The sequence below is a fragment of the Acomys minous genome (assembly GCF_964271855.1).
Source record: "Acomys minous genome assembly, chromosome: 11".
In the NCBI taxonomy this organism is placed as follows: Eukaryota; Metazoa; Chordata; class Mammalia; order Rodentia; family Muridae; genus Acomys; species Acomys minous.
The window spans coordinates 58,013,260-58,035,871 of record NC_140492.1 but is presented as its reverse complement, the minus strand read 5'-3'; the positions used below and the strand labels follow the sequence as shown (position 1 = coordinate 58,035,871).

Genomic DNA, 22,612 nt, shown 5'->3' with positions numbered 1-22,612 from the left:
AAAACCAATATAACAGGTCACTACAATGATTAAACATGCCAGTCAGTGACTCGTTCAAACAAGGTGTATGTATGTATGTATGTATGTATGTATGTATGTATGTATGTATGTATTAGGGTTCTCTAGAGGACAGTACCAATGAAATATATAGGTTTCTTGTTTGTTTGTTTGTTTTGTTTTGTTTTTCAAGACAGGGTCTCTCTGTATTAGCCTTGCAGTCCTAGACTGCAATCTGCTTTGTAGACCAGGCTGGCCTCGAACTCACAGCAATCCCCCTGCCTCTGCCACCACACTTGGCAAAATATATAGTTTTTAACTACAGACTAGATGCCATTAAAACTATATATATATATATATATATATATATATATATATATATATATATATAATGGTTCTGGAAAACAGAAGTCCATAAATGGATGGCTAGTCCAACATTGCCTGTCTCTGATAAAAAGGCCAAAATTATGGTGGTGGTTCCATCTATGAGGCTAGAAATCTTAGCTGGTCTTTGGAGTCACAACAAAGTGGGTTCTGATACCAGAGAAGGAATACCTCAGCAGCAGAGTAGATGAACTTGCCAATGAATGTGAGGGCAAGCAGGCGAAGAAGCAGGAGCTTCCTTCTTCCATGTTGTTTTTTATGTAGGCTGCCACCAGAAGGTATAGCCTAGATTTAGGGTGGATCTTCTCACCTCGAATAATCCAGCTCAAAAAATAAAGAGTAAAATAAAAAATGCCCAACTGCTTGGATTATCCCAGATAGGTCAAACCATCACGTGATCATAAAAGATGTTCTTCTTTGTCAGCCCAATTAGTATATGTTGCACCGTATACTAATATTTCCTAAAATGGGGTAGATTTCTGGCCTAAAAGTTTCACCAACAAGTCCACAGCTGTAGGAGACAAATGTCTGAATGAAGATAATTCTATCTTCTGGGACTGCTTATGAGTCTCTTCTCTCAAGCCGCTTATGAGTTGCTCCACCTAGGAATTCATCTGTCTCCCGACCCATCATCCATTGCTCCGATCACTGGCTGACTGTTCCCTCCTCAGTCAACCCATCTATCAACCAATCCTTCCAGCTCCTCAAGGCTGGAAAAACTTTGTTCAGCGCTTCATCTGCAGGGTGCGCCTGGCGTCCGCCTCATCTGATCCAGGTAGCTCACCAGTCGTAGAACTGTCTCAGGGGAAAATGCAATCACGGGTCATTCGAAGAAGTCCTCAGCCATCACCCCAGGCCTTTCCGTGTGTGTGCAGCCCCAATCCCAGAGAATTCTTTATTATTATTTTTTAATGTTTTTACATTACATATAGGAGTGTTTTACTTGCATGTATGTCTGTGCACCCTGCACATGCTGGGTGCCTATGGGGCTGGTCCCCTGAGATTAGGGTTACAAATGATTGTGAGCTGCCATTTGGGTGCTAGGAATTGAACTTAGGTCCTCTGGAAGAGTAGCCAGTGATTTTTAACCTCTCAACCATCCTTCTAGCCCCTCCCCTCTCACAAGAACATTGTTGAACTTAAGGCTGGGAACCGGAACAGGGCTCACTTTCTCAAGTGTCTCTGAAAGTCATGCTAATCTGACCTCTAATTTACATATTCAGGTGCATCGTGCATAAATAATTTAAGTTGATGTGGAGTCTGAGCCTTATGATTCAATTAGTCTCTTCAGGCTTCTGTGTCAGAGTGCTTAAAGATGGCACACAGCCAGGCAGTGATGGGACGCACCTTTCATCTCAGCACTCAGGAGGCAGAGGCAAGTAGATCTCTGAGTTCAAGGTCAGCCTGGTCTACAGAGCTAGTCCCAGGACAGCCAGGGTTACCCAGAGAAACCACCCCTGCCAAAGATGAGACACAAGGTGCCAATTTATGTAATAAATTATTATATATTTGTATGTCAGTGTCTGTGCATGTGTACAAGGAGGTCAGAGAGATATCAAAGTATCAAATAGAGTCAGAGACAGCTGTGAGCTACCTGTTCTGAATGCTGGGACTTGAACTCAGGTCCTCTGCAAGATGGGTATAGCTCTCTTAATCACTGATCGTCTCTCCAACCCCCCACTTATGTATTAATTCTATGAAAGGGCATACAGCTTCTGTTGACAACGGTAGTGGATAAATGACACAGATGTCAGCCAGTTGAGTCAAGGCCCCTGTGTCTAACATTTTTCCTCTTGAGTCTAAGAAGTTACAACCCCAAAGTCCCTTAGATAAGAAGCTAGACCCAAGGCCCAGCCTGCCTTGTCACCAGTAGCATATAAAAAGAGAGGTGACAGCTTCACATTCCTTACCTTTCAACCTGGGGCTCTGCTCACTAATGCACAGGGCCCAACACCTCACCAATCAGATAGGCTCCTCTTTTTAAAACAGTAAATCCCAGCTGGGCACACGCCTTTAAATCCAGCACTTAGGGAGGCAGAGGGAAGCGGATCTCTGTGAGTTCGAGGCCAGCCTAGTCTACAAAGCAAGTCCACGATAGTCGGGGCTACACAGAGAAACCCTGTCTCAAAAAAGAAAAACAACAACAACATCAACAACAACATTAGAGCCCATGAACCAGGTTCAGGAGAAACCCAGCCTTAGACGAGTGTGGCCATTTCTTCCCATTATGTCTTCTTACATCGCAGCACGTAGAGGGTGGCCTGGGAGAGAGTTACTCATTGCTGAGACGTGATAGCTAAGAGGGGCCTGAGGAGCCAGCCTGGACCTCTGAAGAGGCAAGGGCCAGTTATTCGAAGTTCTAAGAGTCCTGTCATCTGCTGAGTATCAACTGTGGTGATAGCTTGTAGAAGTGAGTCGTGAGGACAGTCTGTCTGTGTTTGAGACAGAATCTCATGTAGCCCAGGCTAGGCCCATTATCTCATTATAGAGCTGAAGATGACCTCTGCCCCCCAAGCGCTGTGTGGCATATTCTATGATGCCTGGTGTATGTGGTGGGATTGAACCCACAGCCTCATGCACGTTAGGCAAGCACTCTTCCAACTAAGCTACAGCATCCCCAGCCCAACTTTCTACGGCTGTTGCAACAAATCCAGTGCCTTGAAACCACAAAAATGTGTTCTCTTGCAGTTATAGGGGTCAGGAGCTCCAAATGGGTCTTGAAATAAAATGATGGTGCAAACAGAGTCCCTGTTCTCTCTAAAGCAGTGGTTCTCAACCTGGGGTTGGCAACCTTTTTTTTTTTTTTTTTCAAACCTCTGTTTTCAAAAAAAAAATTTACATTATGATTCATGACAGCAGCAAAGTTACAATTCTGAGGCAGCAGCAAAATAGTTTTGTGGCTAGGAGTCAGCACAGCATGAGGAGCTGTAGTAAAGGGCCACAGCCCTAGGAAGGCTGAGAACCGCTGGTCTAGAGGCTCTAGAAAAGTTGACGAGTTTTGATCCCTCGAAATTCTAGGAGCTGTTATGCCTCCCTGGTTAGAAGGTACGGGAAGGGAGGCGGAGACGGTGGCGTAGTGTGTGGGAGGACTGGCTGTGCAAGCGTGAAAACCTGAGTGTGAATCCCCCATACCCACATAAAAAGCCAAGTGAAGCCTCGCACACACATAGAAATGCACACACACACGTACGTATACACCACACACAAATTTAAATTTTAAATAATAAAAGAATGCATACACCTTAAAACAGAAAAAAAAAATGTACAGAAAGGCTTTGAACCAAGGAACAAGGTAAAGAGAAACAAATGAAACACCAGTCAGAAAAAAAACAGGCTCAGTTCAGTCTACCAACTGGTCTACCTCGTGCTTTGAGGTGGGCTTACTGGCCTACCTCTCTACTTTAGGTAAGTTTACTAATGTAAACTTTCTATTACCCTGGCTCTAGTACATTTACTAGATTTGTGACCTTGGGCCTTTTTTTCCTTCCTGTCTCTATGAAATGGGAATGGACATTCCTACCCGCTTGTGCATGGAGTTCTGAGTACTAAATGAAATGAGACTTTTATTTTTTTTTAAAAAAATTTTGAGGAGATAAAGATGGAAGAATTGGGTAGTAGTGTTAAGAGCCACCCCTACTAATTCCATTCTCAGTTACTGTGGGCAGCACAGGAAGAAATAAAAACCTCACACAAACTGCAGTGCTTCTTGGCACTAGCTAGCTGGAAATTTCACAGCCAAGTCAAGCCCTGCTGCTTCAGGGGCCATGTGGCATTTTGTGAGCCACACACCTTCTTTAGCCAACAGTAGATCTGGGGCACGTCCAAATCAGAGCAGGGAGAACCACAGAGCTCTGCCCTTACTGTCCTCAGCCTGTCAAATTCTTCTGGTCCCTTCCTATCCCCTATTACTTTAACCCTAGCACTCAGGAGGCAGAGGCAAGTGGATCTCTAAGCTTTCTCTCTGCAATGCCTAGAGCCTTGAAAATTTCTCTTTCTCGATCTTCTGAACTAGGGCGGATTCCAGAGCAAGCATCCCTTCCTGGCCTGCCTTACACCCCACCCCCAGCCTTGTCTCTTTGGGGTCCACCTAGGTGCCTGAAACGAGAGGCTTGGGGTGTGGTGGGACACGCACTGGAGTTTCTCTGTGCTGATCTCCCTCCTCCAGAAGCCGGGCAACTAGAGATAACTCACTAAAGCTTCCCGGCAACCTCATATCTTGGGCACATACTAGGGTTCCTTCAAGGAGTCTCACAGCAGAGATAGTTGCCAGCTCATCAGCTGAGATGCCAACCCAGCATTTTCCACGTGCGCTGAGAAGCCCAAATCCACCCATCTTGCCTGTACAGCAAATGCTGTAGCCACTGAGCCATGTCCCCAATCCAACTGTAATTATTCTTGATGCTCTGCCAAGCTATCCAGGCCCCCATGGATTCATTCAGTCACTCAGTATTTACCGGATGTCTACGTGTGCCACATGTTTTCTTTACTCACTTCTGGTGCTTGGTGACCGCCATTGCTTTCATGGTGGCTTGACACTACACACCTGGGTGTTAAAAAACAGTGTTCCAGGATGAGGAAACAAGAACTGAATGTAGGCCCCAGGTAGCCATAAGAAAAGGTAACTGGCCTTGGAACAGGCTGTACTTTCATGGTGTCACCAAAACCTTCTGAGATCAGTCACTGTGGTGACTCCTGACTGCTCTCCCTACCCCAGCTGTTTTCCAGTCTGTCCTCTCCATCAATGGCATCCAAGGCCTTGGTGTTGCCCTCACCACTTTTTCCTATACCTTTTTCCTTCTCCTTCCAAGCAGATCCTTTTCCTGTCCAAAATCTGCACCAAAACCAAGCAGAGTTCCTTCACTCCTCACCTCTGTAGTTACTGGCCCAATCACTGTCCACCAGACACAATCCTCTTGAGACATTCTCTCAGCCAGCTGGGCTTCCTCCCTCACTCCCTCTCTCCTCCGCTACCGACACTCTGTATCACCCCAATGGGATGCACCCCCTCTATATCAGTCCTCCATTAGAATGTTCCATTCTAGCTGGATGTAAAATAACTTAAACAGACTGCATCCATTCTTTCTCCTAATCTACTAGCTTGTCGAGGCTGGGGACTATTTTTTTAAAAATATATTTTATGTTATATGTATGGGTGTTTTGCCTGTATGTATGTCTGTGGGCCACATGTGTATGGTGCCCATAGAGGTCAGAAGAAAGCATCAGATCCTTGGCACTGGAGTTATAGATAATGGTAAACTGTCCTGTGGGTGTTGGGAATCAAATGCAACAATTTTGCAAGAGCAGCAAGTGCTCTTAACCACTGCATCTCTCCGGCCACCTCTATTTCTATGTCCTGCTCATCTCTGACTAGGCAGAGCCTAGCATACTGCCTGCTGGTATAGAAGAGCTGCTTTACAACCGCTTCTTGAATGACCATACAGGCTGTGATTTTGCACTGCTAGAAGCTGCACACAGTCTCTGTTTCCTTATGCACTGGGTAGGAGTGGCTTCATCTGTCGCTGAGTATCAGACTTGCCAGGGGAGCTTGTAAAGAATGTTGATGTCCAAGGCCCATAGCTGGGGAGTCTGGTTTAGTAGGAGAATCCCAGCGCAGTAGAATTTTGTAAAAACCCATTCCCCGGCCCACAAGTCTACTGTCCAGACACTGGTCTAATGTCCAGTTTTCAGGCTTTGCCTAGTTCCTCCAGCTCCCAGGAGGCTCTCAGAGCTTGTCCCCAGAGCACTCCTGCACGTGTGGCTTATCCTTGGAACCTTCTCAAATGGCTGTCATCAAACCACACCACCAGAGGCCATGGAAGTCTATTCCGGAGACCTAAGAGAAATGGATTTAGTTCTATCAACCAGCAGATCAGGAGAAAAACGGGAAGAGGGAAGGTGTGAAAAATGAGGCGAACGTAAGGTGATTGGAAAGAAGGCACAAACAGAGGGACAGAGGCTGAGGAGGAGGTGGAGGAAAGGATGCTCCAGCGACACACAAGCAAAAAGAGGAGCTGAGAGGCCCAGGAACTAACCCACGGACGAACCACCTATGAACAAACAGCAGCAACACTTGGCTTGGGTCCAGTAGAATTTGGGGTGGATGGAAACTTCCAGGCTCATGTTGAGTGGGGAGAAGAGTGGCCAGGTGAGTAGCAGGTCTGTGCACAGGAAGGTGAGTGCTTAGAACCAAGGTGAGCCTGGACTGAGTGAGAGGAGAAAGTCTTGTAAAAAGCAATTTTTATTATTTTCTTTGTGCCACTTTGGAGACTCCAGCCAGGTCTGGCTCTTGAGAAGTGCACAGTAAGTTTAGTTGGTGGCCAACCACTCTAATCTCCATGCCCACAATAGGACAGTCCTCTTCTGGGCTTCCTGCTCCTTCCCTGGGGCCCTGGCCACTTTGCCCAGTGTCCCGGCATCCCAGGAATTTCCCTACTGCCTCAGGGAGGATGTTTCGTGTAACAAGGTTTTGCAAAAATAAGAGAAGTTTTTTATCAAATCCTATTGCACCAGAGGAGAATGTTCCAGACTCCTTGGCGTTTACAGCGTGTAACTGCTTTTATCGGAGGAATGTTGTTTGGAAGTGGAGTGGCCTTCTCCAGTGCGCAGACAAGAAGCGGAAGGTCATTTGAGGACCCACCCCAAGCTATGTAAGTTGGTGTTCAGCATCACTGTACATAAGGCGTGGGACCCTGGCCAAGGCATGAGCAACCCTTCCTCCCTGGAGGAGGTCCCAGCCAGTTTCCAAGGGACTGAGTGTTTACATTCTCACCTTGGCCCTGAAGGGCAAAAGCCCTAAGCCTAGCACTCTTCAGTGGAGAAACAGCAAGCAAGGAAAGGCTCTCTTGCCTTGGATCTAGCGTTGCTTAAGTCTGTCTGGACAAAAGCAGACCGTTCCAGGCATTCCAGAAAGGGGACAATAAGACTTCTCCTAAGGAGGGGATCGAAAATACAGAAGGGAATTTATTCCTTTACTCTTTAGTCAGAATTCCAACGGCCCTCTGCTTCCTGGAGCTTCAAACAAAACAGCACAGAAGCAGCACGTGCTCCATGAGAGGCTGAGGTTCTTCTGCCTCTTGTAGTTCAACTCCTGGGAGACTGGCTCAGCTCCGCAGCTGGCCCGCACGGTCCTTTTGAGCAGTGGATCTTTGGGCAGAGGAAGGTGCCAAAAGGCATGCAGAGACCCCGCGTGGATGGGGAGGGAAGTAGACGAGAGAGGCCAGAAGTCTTCGACTCTTGTGGAAGGGATAGGGTTGAGCTTTCTCGAAGCCAGATGCTGACCAGCCGAGGAACAAGTTATGTAACCCCTGAACAGCAGGACACTCTTCCAGGCCCTGACCACACCAGTCTGGGTGGGTCTATGACAAGGTCTAGTTCATGTCACTACAACTATTTTTAGACTGGGGAGAATTACATCCCTCCCATTCTAACTCCTAAAATCTGTGACTGTGTGTCTTCTTTGAAAATAGCCTTTGCTGACGTAGTCAAGTTAAAAGGAGGCCATACCAGAATCCGGTGGGCCTTAACCCCACTGACCAGGTCCTGACTAGAAGGGTGTGATACACAGAGAGGGAAGGTGCTCATGTCATGACGGATGGACAGACTGCAAGCCAAGCGTTGCTAGGTACCAGCAGATGCTGGAAGAGGTCTTAAACCCCCTCAGTTAGAGGGCAAATTCTTGTCCTAAAACGCCGCCCTGATGGTACCTAGGTCAGAAACTAGCTGCTTCACAGCCTCGTATCCCTCCAGCCGGCCACGCCAATACTTCCGTCTCACAGACAGCCTGCAGGAAATGAAGGTTCTGAGACAGAGCTTCAGACCCCATGGCTAGACTGTGCTCTCCGCCCTCCATCCTCCCTTCCGGTCCTTGCACTCAGTTACAGCTCGCATCCCTCCCGCCTCTGCCTGACCACCATCATCTTTACTCCCCTACACCTTTGTCCCTCTCCTTCCAAGTGGATCCTTTCCCTGTCCAAAAATCTGCACTAAAACCAAGCAAAGCTCCCTCACTCCTCACCCCTGTAGTTGCTGGCCCAACTCAATCTGTCCACCAGACACAACTGCCTTGAGACATTCTCTCAGCTAGCTGGGCCTCATCTCTCACTCCTCTGCATGCCTCTGCATGGCTTCCGTTCCAATCACCACTCTTGTTATGATCCCTGGTCCAAAATGTTGCTAAAGCAATGGATTCTCTCAGTCTTCGCCTTACTTGACCTTCTCCGGGGTTATACACTGTTGACCGCACCCTCCTTCCCTTGGCTCTGAGGACACTACCACCGCCCACCCGCCAACCCCACCCCCAGCTCTGCCACACCCTCTCCATGGCTCCTTTCCAGTCTCCTTTCTGCTGGGGCCTTCTCTCTGGGGCATGGCATGTCTGCCTATCCAGAGCTCATGTTCAGGGCCCTTGGGCTACAGTTCTCTCTTCCCATAGGCGAGCTCATCCTCTTCTATTTAGATTAAGGCCTCAGACTTGGACTTCCCTTAGCTCCAAGCCTGCAGACTCAAAGGCGTGCTTGACACCACCATATGGTGGCTCAAAGTCACCTGGGAGCAATGCCCAAAGCCCAGTCAGTGATCTTGACGTCAAAGACAACTACTCCTGCAGTGTCCTCTCTTCCTTGTGGACGGTACCAACATCCATCCAACCATACAAGCCAGAGACTAAGGAGCCTTCTCTCTCACTGTCTTTACCCACCAACATTGCTTGTGGATTTTACTTCCTACTGTTAGTGTCAAAGCCAGGACAAAACAGCCCAGATGCCTACTTAACACATCAAAGCAAACTTGGCCACTGGGTTCTCTCAGCATCCCTCAGTCCTTACCTATTACAAGGCCCTTTTGGCTGGCATACCCCAACCCTTACCCTAAACGTCTCCAGTCCAGGGGCTGCCCTTTTGCCAGATGCCCTTCCCTATATCATCCAGCCATTTTGGCTACCTGTCCTCTTTAGGCCTCCTAGCTGCTGTACCTGGTGTCCCCCTCTCTTCACATGGCTCAGGGTCATGTCCACACTGGATTCTCCCAGATGTCCCTGCCTCTGGCTATGCTCTCCTACATGTCTACAATAAACCTTCTTCTCCACCACACCTGGGACCAGTCACGTCCTTTCCTTTTTTCTTTCTTTCTCTTTCTTTCTTTCTTTTTAAATTTGCCTATGACCTCTCCAACCCATAGCATCCTCAGAGCTCACTGCTGTCACTTGTTGAGAACTGTCATTTCCTCACATGAACTCTAAGAGCCTACATGCCAGCTCTTGTTTCTGGATCATTTCTCTCATCACCGAATAGTGATGTTCAATTGTACGTCATGTCACCCCTCATCCTTCTCTTCTCCACCTCACTGTACCCCATCTCTCTGAGCTAAATTCTTACAGAGACTTCTTAAACACTTAAAACATGGAGTCTTACAATGTGCTGCTGGGCATCCCTGGTGTAAGTATTCTCAGAGTCTTTGGGCTGAGTCACCTCCTTCCCTGGTTGTCCTTGTTTCCTAGGCTCCAGATTACTGGCCTTCTTCTCTTTCTTTTTTTAAATTGAAATTTTTATTTTATGTATATGGGTATTTCACCTGCGTGCCTATCTATGCATCACATTTATGAAGTAGCTGTGAGGCCAGAGGAGGGCGTCAGATCCCCTGGAACTGGAGCTAGAGACAGTTGGGAACCACCATGTGGCTGCTGGGATTTGAACCCAGGACCTTTGGAAGTACAATCAGCATTCTTAACCTCTGAGCCATCTCTCCAGCTCCCGGCTTTCTTCTTTCCTTTACATTTATCTTGTTCCAAGACTTGTACAGAATCCTCCAACTCCCTTTGCCCTGGCTGACACTAGCTAGACAGCTATCAGATCCTGATTCAACCTCACTTTATAGGGAAACGGCCTGCTCTCCCGAGCGCTTTTCCTCAGGGCCCTTCCATAGACACAGATTTCCAGTGATGCTCTTTGGATGGCTGTTGCCTTCAAACCTTTAAGCTCTGAGGCCAGAGACTCATCCCACCCCCAACGCAGAGCCAGGCACAGGGTAGTCACAGGAGAAATAGTTACTGAATGACTCAATGAAAGAAGTCATTGTGCTGGGATCTATTGATGAAAGATGAGTTCCAAGAAAGCAGCTCATAAATTGAGTGGGAGGAGGCAAGCAGATGAGAGGATGAATAAACAAGACCCTGGATGGGATAGCATGAGAAAATGGCCGGGCCTCCCATGGTGATGCCTAAAGCCAGCTCTCCGTCCCCAGGCTAAGCCCAGTTCAGGTGTCTGTGGACTAACCTGCCAACCTCTAGTCATCTGAATCTTGGACATCCGGGAATGATCCAGCATGCGATCACTAGTGAATCCCAGCCACGGCGATGCTATCCTATACTGTCACATATGCTCAGGAGCCAAGGGGGCACACTTGAGAGGCCCCGGTGATAGCAGCATCGTGGAGCGGCTGTGGTGTTCAGAAGAGCTCTTGGTGCCTTCACACAGTGACCTCATCATATCCACAGACCAACCCTGGCGCAGCATAGAAAGGTAATGGGTTTTCCTCTCAGTGGACAATTGGGGACACTGGAGTCAATAGCGATCACTTGACTTGGCTGAGGGCTGGGAACAGCTCAGGGACAGAACTTGGAGAAAACCCAAGGTCCTCTCTCCTGACCAATGGGCAGAGGGCATGCTACACTCAGAGCTGGTTCTGCTTACTCACGTTGAGGCATAGGACACCTTATGCAAACTACAGAATATTCAAGTAGCTGGGCCCCCAGAGAGGTCATCTGATGGACTACCCTTTTTGTGCAAAGAAGGAAACTTGAATGCTTCCCTCTCCTTTCCCTGCACCCTGATGCCAGCTGGTGGAGATAGCTAGCAATCTACCCAAACCTCGCCTCCGCTTCTTGGCCTTTGTGTCTAGGCTGCATTTCCCAGCTTCCTTCCCCGTTGGGTGAAGCCTATTGTCACGGTCTCCTTAGTGGAAAACAGGAGGAAGTGAGGCGCGCCCCTCCCAGGCCTGGCTTGCCACAGTTTCTCTTGCTCACCTCTCCATGTTCGGTTCGCCTCTGACTGATTGGAAATGCTGAATCCCAAAGCAAAGTTGGAAGCCATATACTTACTGTATGTGGGAAGGCAGAACCAGCAGAATGCACATCCCTAAACGACTATGAGAAAGAGCCACCTCACAGACCTCAACATCAGTGTGGAAGTGAGCAAAGAGGAAACATCATGAGGGTTCAGCTGCTGAATGACTGAGTCCTCTTTGTTACTACCAACCAAGACGAGACGCCTCTGTAAACGCTCTGATGCCATGGTGGTAGCACGAGGCAAAGTCACTGGGGGGTCCTGCTGACTTCACCCCCTACCTCTGCAGTCCTAGGGCACAGACCCCTCAAATTTTGGCCTGAGTTGTTTTCAGTGTACGTCAACAGACTCCCAAGGCTGGGACAGGTCTGGGAGGCCATCTTATCTAGCCTCCTGGGTCTAGAGAGAAGTTCTAAGTCATCTGAGATGATCGGGGCTATGGTCTGTATTTTCACATTTCCCAAGGAGGAAACACTACTGTGGTTAGGTCCCAAACCCCAAAAAGCAGTGACTGTAGAATGGCCGCTGATGGCCTTCCTCAGACACACCTGCCTCTTCGCATAAAGCTGGGGTTACACGTCAGAGTTCATGTTAACCTCCTGGCTCCTCTAGTCTTTAGTAACTGTTACCTGTTATGAATATCTAAGCCCCGCCCCCCACTGGTCCTTCTTACCTCTAACCACGCCCCCACCCCCACTAAGCTAGCTCGTGCCTATTCCAACTTCCGTCCCCCTACTCAGCAACTACCTGCTCTTGTTGAGGTTTCCCCACTCTTGTTTCACTCCCTGGTCTTCTCTTCCCACTTTTTTTTTCTTTCTTCCTTTCTTTTTCTCTTCTGCTCCCAGAGATAGATAGCCCGGCTGTGGCCAGCTCTCTTCTTGTACTCTCTGTCCCCGATAGGCAGTCATGGCTACTTTGGACTTCCCGAGTGTCTCTGGTTATTTATTTTCTTTCGCATCTACAATAACCCTTTCTTTCAAATGCATACCTAGAGTGGTCTGGTTTGCCGGTTTCACTGTGCCCTCCCTCGCCTACGTGTCTTTAGGCACCTGTTTCAACTGCCTCGCCCCTGAACCTGAAATCACAAGGGATAGCACACTTCCTAGCGATCGCCTAGGACAGCCTGCCTTATAGATGAGGAAACGAAGGCCCGGGCCACAGTTAAACAGCGATGAAACTGGGGAAAGAAGCAAAGGTCCTAAGACCAGGCTGACTGCTGTTTGCAAGTTCCTGTCCCTAGTGTCGTCTCTCTGCAGACCCCTCTTGCTTTGCCCTAGGGGATGAAAAGGTACAAGGCCCCATCGAAACTGGAATCAGTCTTTGCAGGTTCCCCCTGTGTGTGTCTTCTCTCCGTTTTATCTGTTGGTTAAGCTGGCGGTGACTCTGAATGTTCAGTTGACTTAGAAGATAGAGAGATTAGAGAGATTAAATCTGTGCTGCTTAAAGGGAGGGGTGGGCGGCAGGTGCCCTGCCCTTGGCAGCAAAGGCACGATTCCCAAGCCTGGATGGGCTTTAAACCCTTAACTCTTCCCGTTTGCCTGAAAGACTGGCTTGGTCCCTTAGCTACTGCTCCTTGTAGTGACCAGGACCTCGCTAGAGCTCATCTGGCTGAGTCTGGGGTATTGTATAGTCCTACCTGTAAACAGGGGAGCTGTGTGCAGAGATGCTGAGCTGGGGCCAAGCTTGATTTTTTTTTCTTTTTTTAAGAGAAAGGGGTCCCCTACCCAGATCTAGCCAATGGTCAGAACAGTCTCCACAGTTGAGTGGAGAGTGGGATATGACTTACTCACGTACTCTGGTGCCTCACATTTGACCATGTCCCCTGGAGGGGGAGACCTGGTGGCACTCAGAGGAAGGACAGCAGGTTACCGAGAAGAGACTTGATACCCTATGAGCATATACAGGGGGAGGTAATCCCACTCAGGAACAGTCATAGGGGAGGGGAATAAGGGGAAAATGGGAGGGAAGGAAGAATGAGAGGATACAAGGGATGAGATAACCATTGAGATGTAACAAGAATAAATTAATTTTAAAAAAAGAAAGAAAACCATTAAAAAAAAAAGAGAGAGAGAGAGAAAGGGGTCTGAACATTTCACGTGAGACCTGAAAAGTTAGACTTCCTTTGTGGTTCTATAAACCCCAGCCCAAAGCAGTTGTCTGTTCTTTGCTTACTCGTGTAAGGTGAGCTTGTTGATGCGCAGCACCCTTTGTTTTCTGCCAAATGACTCACTTACACTGAGTCACCAGTAAATGGGTCTAGGCCCATCTGCCACTGCCCTGGACAGTGTGATCCCATCCTCCCCCTGGAGGTGGGTGGTGGGGGCTTGGGAAAGAGACAGGCCTGTTTCCTGAGCATTTGGTGACCAGACAAAGGACCCCAGCACATCTGAGAGCATCCCAGGGGACCTGTGGTTTTCATTTTGGATGAGATGTTGTCTGAATTATCGACAACCCTAAACTATTAGGTAAGAATGAAGCCACATGGTAGTTCAAATGAGAAATCCTTTCATTGTTGGCTCTCCTAGAGTCCTAAGCAAGTTATTTCCCCCCCCCCCCTCCATTTTGGCCTGCTCTTTCTTTACTTACAAATGAAGAGATTTGGGTCCTAAAATTTGGACAGTGTATCATTTGTCTTCCGGGAGGGGAGGGAATAGGGGCACACACAGAATTTTACTTACAAAGCAAATTGATTGACACTCAGTCTTGGAACATCTCCCCTAAAGGTTTCATTTCAACTTCAGTGTGGACTGAATTTTTAAAAATTAGTATTATTTTTTGTTTAATTTGCAAATTGCTGTCCTTTTCTTGGCTATAGGTTTTCCCTTGCCCTGGCCTCAGTTCAGTTTTCTTTTCCCCCCGTGGACTGTTTGGGTGTCCCAGCAGCGACATCTCTGCAGAACTATGGTGTAAGTCAAAGACAGCGAGGGCATGGGGAGGAAATCAGGCTTGTGCGCCTCAAAGAACCTGAGGGTTTCTGCCTCCGAGTCCCAGTGTGGCCAAAGCAAGTTTATCACCAGCTCTGGGCACCTAAAAGGGCAATGTGGGTCCACCGTGCGGAGCAAGAGGATTTAGGATCCATTTCTCTGTCCTCTGAAAACACTGTGTACTCACCTGGTGTCAGTTACATTACCAGGACCTACTTTTCACAGACCTGCTGTGTAGCTAAGGAGGTGGAAAAGCGACACCCTACGGCCGCCCCCGCCCCCGCCCCCCAATTCAATTTCTCCAAAAACCAAAGCGATGCTCCAGGGCGTGTGCCCCTTGACAAAAGTTGCACCGAGCTTTGTGAGTTCACTGGGGGCGGCGGGGGGGGGGGGGGAGGGTCCGTGGGCTCTCCCGGGGGACCCAGACCGCCCCCGCCCTCTTCCTGCCCTCTCCCCGCCCCACCCCCTCCCCGGGCCCCGCGCGGGGCCAGTGATGTCAACCGAGGAGGAGCCGCCCGCCCCGCGACCCGCCCGGGCTGATTGGCGTGTGGCGACTCCCGGGGCCGCCTCCGCCCTCCCGCGGCACACACAACTTTAGCGACTGGGAGCGCGCTCGCACCCCGCTCCGCTCGCCGCCGCCCTCGGCCAGGCGCCCGGCATGTGAGCGCGGGCGGCCGCCACCACCATGGCCTCGCTGCGCGCCCCGCGGTGGCCACCGCCGCTGCTGCTGCTGCTGCTACCGCTGCTCCTGCCACCGCCCGCCGCCCCCGGGACGCGGGGCCGCCTTCCCTGCCCGGCCCACCACGCGATCCTCCCGGCCGCGGGGCCGCCTCCATCCCCTGGCCCAGGACACACGGCCTCCGTCGCGACACGGAGGGGACGTTCTGGCAGGGTCCCTAGAGGCGTGAGCGCGGGTGAGTGAGAGCCTCCAGCGTGGGGCAGGAGGCGTGGGCGCTCCGGGGGCTGCCTCACCCCAGCCTCAGCTCCGTGGACCCCCGCGGGTGGAACCCTAAGGGTAGCCCGGGAAGGGAAAACGCTGCCCTTAGCCACTGGAATATAAAGTGTACCCTTGCGTTCCATCTCCAAGCTTCGGAAGAAAACTCTCTTCCTGGAGTAGCTCTCACCTTTTACAAAAAGAAGACACCCCCTCTCCCCCGCCCCGCCAAGCACCTCTCCCACCTCGTGGGGGTGACAACTTCTGGCTGCTGTCTCTCAGTTTCAGTTACCGGGACAGATACAGACCTGGTCTTTCCAGATTCAAAGCTTGACTTTCCAGTATAAGTAAATAACGGATTTCGGAGTTTGAAAGGCTTGCAGCACTTAGGATAAACCGAAAGCACAAAGGGTGCGCTTTAAAACCAAACGTGTTACCCAGTCAGCTTTTAGAGCAGAGGTACTTGGGGTGGGAGAGGGGGCTGCAAGGTTGAGCCCCCTGCAAGACACTCGCTGACCCTGAACTGCCCTGGAGCCCTCTCCTCCCCAGCCAGCTGCTCTGTAGGCAGGCACTGCCTGTCCTGGTCACAGAATGAGAACCGGGCTCCTCCAGTCCCTGCCGCCTTTGTTTCTAGTTCCTTTTTCTGGTGGAAGAAAATGCCACGGCCTGGGTGGATTCTAATGTAACGCCCTTAAGACCTTGGCAGTGTCGTGGCTTTGGAGCTCAGTTTCCTCATCTGTGAAATGGAAGGGCCCCCCTTTCCTCTAGCCTCCTGGTGATTATGTGACAAAAATGAAAGTAAAAATAATAGAAAGTGACGTGAACAGTTGGCCCGGGCGATGCTAGCTAGCCTTTTGTCTTCCTGTGATGGGTACCCGGTTGCACACTGGGCTCTGCTGTGGCTACACTGCTGGGTCTGGCAGGATTTTCCAGTTTTCACTTCTCCTGTCTTATCTTGCGTGTCTCACAAACTTTCCTCCAGCCTGTTCATCCTTGGAACATAGAGCTATATATATCCTAGAATTGAATAAGAAATGGTTTTCTACTCTCCTAAAACTTCAAGTGCAAGTTCATCAGTACTCGCTTTAGCAGACTGCCTTGACCTTGCGAACTAAGGGAAACTGAGGACCGGTGAGCAGAAGGGAGCGGAAGGCACCTCTGAAGGCCCTTACAGACACACACCTGACTTTCTCAACCTTGCTTTTTGAGTTCCAAAGCAAAGAATTAAGAACTTAGAAAACATTGATGGACATTCCTACCGTAGAAAAGTAACTGAGGGACGGTGTAGGGCACTCTGTGGAATGTTCTAGTTTCAGTGGTGTAGAAGGAAGTGGTAACTCAGAGGGCCACCTGGGAACCCAAGGCAGGTGTCACTGGCTGGTACTCAGGTTGAGGGCTCCATCTTGTGAGGGGATATGGGGGCCAGGGGCAGGGCTGGGCATGGGGGGTGGGGGGTGATGCTGACTTGTGAGATGCAGCTTGAGCAGGTTGGCATTGGACTCTCCATCCTATAGCAGGGCATCACCCCAGCTTACATAAATGTAGAAAAGAGACTATAGTGGTCACTGAGCTAGGGGGAAATAAGGTAAAAACTGGGGCCTTTAGAGAGCTGTGCTTTTATGCTTTTCTCCTGGCCACTGTCTTGGCTCTGGAGCCTTCTCTGAGCACGGTAGGGGCTTCAGGTAGAGGAAGGACCTCGGAAGGAAGTGGAGTAATGTAACCTTTCTCTTAAGCGGGTTCCGTGGTCTCTGCGTCCACCCAGCAGACCATGGTCCACATAGTGTCTGCCCTCCTGTTACTCTAAGGTCTAATCCGGGCCAGGGACATTCGAAAGGTCAGATCAGATGGGGTGAAACCTATGACCTGTCGAAAGCTGCTAGAAGTTACCGGTGTGGCCGAAGGTCCAGGTGTTGCCTCTCGTTGGTTTCTGTTAATGCCTCAAATGATGTCACTTAGGAGAGAAAGGACACAACAAACACAACACCACACAACAGCAATTAATGACTTCGGGGAGCCAGGGTTGTACAGGAGCCAGGGTTGTATAACAACCTCTTAAGATTTTTCTGGCCCGCTTTGATTGGCCATCACACACTGATCGGTCAGTCGGTCGGTAAGAAGATTAGGCAAGGCTTCGAGTCTGCAGAAGCCCTGTTCACAGTCTGCAGAAACCCTGTAGTCCCTTGTGGCCATCCAGCCGTCCTGGCACTGGGACAGATGGTCATGCTCTGAGTCCGCATTTTTTTTTTGTTTAGGGATGTGGGTGTTGCTGCTGGTAGTGACCCTTGAGTTGCACAAATAATGCCTTTAATCTGATAGTTGGGGGACCTGCCGTGAGCTGATTCTTCTGGGGTGCTGTGGCCAGTGCCTGGCCATCATGGTTGGGGCTTCCAGATATTTTCCTGCAAGGAGCAGGGACTAGAGATGCTTTTTTTTTTTTCTTCCCAGAGGGTCAGTCTAACTCTTGTCTTCCCACAGAGTTCAAGGCTCTCGCTGCTGGGTGGCTGTGTTTGCATTCCATTTGTGGGCTGTTTGCCTATGTTACACGGTCCTCCAAGGGGAGCCAGCCCCCTTGTTTGGATAGCCACTGTTTGGCTTTTGTGGCCCACCTGTCACCCTGTTTTGCTGTGTTTGTTGCTTCAGCCATCAGAGAAAGAGACCGTGGCCTAGAGATTTCCTCTTTCTGTCTGCTTTCCTACAACCCAGGGTTCCCGAGCCACATCCCTGAGTTAAGTCCATGGGCCATACTTTCATTGTAGAATCTGTACATGGTGGTGGGGCAGGGAGGTGGGGAAGAGGCTGGACTCTCGGTGAGGATCTGCACAGAAAGCAAGCACTTGCCCACCCGAAGGAGAAATGATGCTGAAATAGTCAAGCAGCCAGCCCAAGGAATAAAAATCCCTAAAGAAACAGAGCTACAAGCCCAGCCCCATCTGAGCTGTTAAATGGCTATTTCTAAATGGCTCTGATTTTGTGGTCCAACCTCACTATTGAGTTTTGGCTGCCGCAGCACCCTTGCAAGGTGCTATGAAGGCTGGCTGGGGAGGAGTCACTCTCAGGGAGGGGAGGGTGGCTTTCCCTCAGGAATGTGACCCTACTGGGTGAGACTGAAGAGGTGGTTCTGGGCATCTAGAAAGAGTCTTAGTGTACGGGGGATGCCCACATCCTTTTAACCTTGCCTCTTTCCTGGTGTGCTCAGATGCTGAGCTCATGTCTTCTGCTCAGCAGGTGACTTGTGTGGATGGGGACACTTCACTGTGCCTATGCCAGCTGGGCAGTTACTGCCTCCTAGACCCAAGAGCAAGGACAGGAGCCTCTGCCCTCTCGGTGATCTCTGTCTGTTTCCTACTGGCGATGGCCGGCTGTCTGAGAGCGTCTTTCTTCAGAGTCAGAAAGAAGCAAAGCAGCTGATGGCAGTTGCTGTGTTCTTAGCATCTTCCCTCCTCCCAAGCATCTTCTCTGGATGATCAGGACGTTTAAGCTGTAACCAATACCTTTCCGTAAAGAATCCCAGGGAGGCAACAGGGAAGGAGACTCGTGATCCTTCTTAGCACCCCCAGCCTTTGAGCACCTACGTGTGCCCAGTGCATTTGTTTCTTACCCCATCTAGCCCCCAAACAGCACTGCCAGGGGTGCTGTTTCCCATTTATTCTCTCTATATGGGAAACAAAGCCTAGCAAGGTTAGGTCCCAGGGAAAGGAAGGAGGCTGGATTGAAGCCGGTTTCGACCACATTGGTTAGCCCGTCTCACCGTGTCGCAAGGTCCCTGTTTCTCATCTGTAGCAGAGGACAACCTCGTTGTGGACTTTTAGGTCCCTCTCCAGCTCACCGGTCCTGCTCTTGCCTTTGCGTAAGGTTGGGGACCATGGTTAGAACTAGGTAGCAATCGAGGTGCTGACTGGAAAGATTTTTTTTTTCAAAAAATAACTTTTAAAGTATTTGTTTTTATTATTTTTAAGGTGTGTGTGTGTGTGTGTGTGTGTGTGTGTGTGTGTGTGTGTGTGTGTTGTGTGCTTGGCACATGAGTGCACGTGCCTGTGGAGGCCAGATGCATTAGATCCTCTGGAACTGGAGTATAGGTGGCTGTGAGCTGCCTAATGTGAGTTCTGGGCACAGAACCAAGACCTCTGAAAGAGTGTTGTACACTCTGAAACCTGTGGTATCTCTCCAGCTCCAAGAGGGTAGATTTTTAAGATCACTTTTAGGAGCAGGGGGATTGCCCATGAAAGGACTTAAGGCTTTACATGTATAGAATGACATTTTACATTATTACTATGATATATTACATATATGTGTGTGTGTATGTGTGTATATGCATGGATGCCTGTAGTAGCTACATTCATTATCAACCAAACAGAAATGACCTGCTGGCTTTCCGTGGGCTCTTGGCTGGGAGCATGGGACAGCGACTAATGTCATGTGGCATTAGTCAGTTGCTATCAGTACCTGTTCTGTTAAATGGAAAAGCATGCAGAAGTTGTCAAATCACTCTCATTTCAATCTCTGTGCTCTCTCTGGCCGCTCATGTTTCATTGCCCCCTAGACATAAACAAAGAGATTGCTGTCTTGTCTTCTCTTTCCTTCTTTTATCAGAGTTTGACCGTTGACTCCCCGCTCCCAAAAATAATCTTAAAATCTACCCTCTCAGGTTTATGGCTCAGTGGCTTAGAGTGCATGCTGCTCTTTGAGAGGACCTGAGTTCAGTTCCTGGAACTTCACTGGGCAGCTCAGAACCTCCAGCTCCACTGGATCTAAAGCATCTGGCCTTCACACTTACCTGCTTATGTGCAAACACACACACACACACACCACCATCACCACCACCACCACCACCAATACCACCACCATCAACAACAACAACTAATTAAAAAAAATATATCTCCTGCAGGTTTTCAGCATCTTGACTGTCATCTCTTTTAACCATGTTCCCCAATCTTGTGAAAAGGCAAGCCATCCATGTCTTATTTGATTGGTTTATGAATCAGAAAAGAGGATGTGGTGGCTCATGCCTTTAATCCCAGCACTCAGGAGGCAGAGTCCGTTGGATCTCTGTGAGTTTGAGCCCAGCCTGGTCTACCAAGTGAGTCCAGGACAGCCAAGGCTACACAGAGAAACCCTGTCTCGAAAAACAAGAAACAAAATAAATAAATAAATAAATAAAAATCAGAAACTATTTACCGAAGCCTTATCACGTGTGGAGAGCTGTATCAGGGGACACAGAGCCTGTAGGCACGTCTACAGTGTCCCCCATCTTCCCCTTACCAGGAATTACCTTGCTGGAGGCCGACTGTTAAAAGATGCAAAAGGTGGAACAACAGTGTAATAATGATCCATAACCTAAGAAAGATCTAAGGTGGTACCAACCAAAGGGATGGTGTGGAGAGAGCAGGCGGCCGTGCGGACGTGGAGGCTGGAGGGGGCTGGAGCACTAGGAGCCCTCATGAGGAAGCATGGGGCCCATTTAGCTTGGGAAGGTTGACTTAGGATGGGGTTAGACAGAGGTGTGCAAAGGCTTTGACATCGGCGGAGTCTCACATGTTGAAAAGCTCGGGACTGGCTTCTTCTGTTGTTTAGACCTTTAGGTTTATTTTTAGTTGTTGTACAAAATAACGGGTTTCATTTTGACATTTTCATACATGTGTGTTACACGTTGCTCATGTCACCCTCTTGTTCCCCTCCCACTGGTCCCCTTTGTGCCTTCAGCTGGTCCTCATGCTATTTTCAAGGCTTCCCACTGTGTGTGTGTGTGTGTGTGTGTGTGTGTCTGTGTGTCTGTGTGTGTGTCTGTGTGTCTGTGTGTCTGTGTACATATGTACGTAGGTACGTACACATAAAAGAGAAAATATGCAATGCTTGTCTTTCTCTGCCTGGCTTATTTTACTCTATATGATCTCCAGTTCCATGTATTTCCCTCATACGGTTTCATTCTTTATGGCTGAATAAAACTTATTGTAAGTATATGGCACATTTTCTTTATCTGTTCATATGTTGATAGCTGAAGAGGCTGGTTCCATATTAGCTCCTGAGTTTTTTGCTCTGTGAGAGGACCTGAGCTCAGTTCCTGGAACTTCACTGGGCAGCTCACAACCCCCTGTAACCCCAACTCCACTGGGTCTAACGCATCTGGCCTTCACACTTACCCACTTATGTGCAAACACACACACCACCGACAACAACAACAACAACCACCACCAGCAGCAGCAACAACAACCACTACCACCACCAATACCACTACCATCAACAAAAATAACTAGTTAAAAAAAAAAAAGAGGTAATCAAGAGCCAAAGCCAGAAGAGAAGATTTGAACATGCATTGGGATTGAGAATAATTGATCATTGAACACAGCCTGGAAAGGGGACTAGGGCCCATTGTGGAGGGTCCTAAAATCCCGCCCTGTCCACATAGAGGAGCACCAAGCACTTCGTGGCCTTAGAGGGGACTGTAGTATCTTTGTGTGTTCTTACTTATTTGTGCCTGGTGCTGGGGCCTTGTGGCTGTACCCCCAGTAGGTTTGCCTCACTCTAGCCCACAACTTATTCTGGGCCTTAAGGAAGCCTAACAAGTATATTACATCCGTGAGTTCAGAGGAAAAGGCTAAGCACAGAGTTGGGACTGAGGGAATAGGAGGGTGAGAGAGACAAAGGCCTTTTAGGGGACAACGGGAGGGCCTAAGGCAGCCAGCCAAGGAGATGCTGGGAGGGGAGGCAGGGAGTTGGGGAGAGAGGAGTGGACTTGCCCTCTTCTTAAGGATGTGCCTCCTGCTGTCGCCTCTCATTGTAAAGACCCACAGCAAGCCCCAGTAGAATTCTGCAGGCCTTTGATAGTAGGAACCTGACCTAGAGAGAGGCCAGGTCAGGTTCGGCCTGGAGGGTTACTTATTAAAGCCACATGGGAAGAGGAAACTAGCTCTGCCTGGGTGGAGAACATCCAGTCTGGATGAGAGAGGAAGAGGCGGTGGCCTAGGCGCCAGCTCGGGCGCGGAGGCACGGTGGGAGAGTGGGTGGGTTGGAAGCTGGCTGTGATCTGAGAGCACTTGACTGCAGTGCCCAGCTCAGCCGTGAAGCCTCGTAGCTGTCAGTCTGCTTTGGAGAGTATGTTAGCATGTTTCTGCTGGACGTGTCCTTTCCCCCCTGCTATACCCAGGCTAATGGGAACAGGAGACTGAGCAGGATGGCGCCGAGGAGCTGCCACTCTATTTGAACTGTGTAGCGGGGACCAGGGAGAGTTCAGAGTTAAGCTTGTGTGCAGAACGGGGGTGGGGGGGTGGGGGTGGGGGTAGTGGTGCGGATGGCATCATCTGTGGCATCCCTGTGGCAGA

General features: G+C 49.5%; 1 protein-coding gene across 3 annotated transcripts in view; it reads left to right on the top strand.

Moving 5' to 3' along the window:
* Positions 1-14,900: 14,900 nt before the first annotated feature.
* Positions 14,901-22,612, top strand: part of HEG1 (heart development protein with EGF like domains 1) — an 81,384-nt gene continuing 73,672 nt past the window's right edge. Inside the window, exon 1 of one of the 3 annotated variants that reach the window (XM_084802115.1) lies at positions 14,901-15,276. In XM_084802115.1, coding sequence (XP_084658241.1) covers positions 15,048-15,276 — 229 coding nt within the window. In that variant the 5' untranslated portion in view covers positions 14,901-15,047. The remainder of the gene's footprint in view (positions 15,277-22,612) is intronic. The other 2 variants (XM_084802116.1, XM_084802114.1) reach the window with 2 other exon arrangements.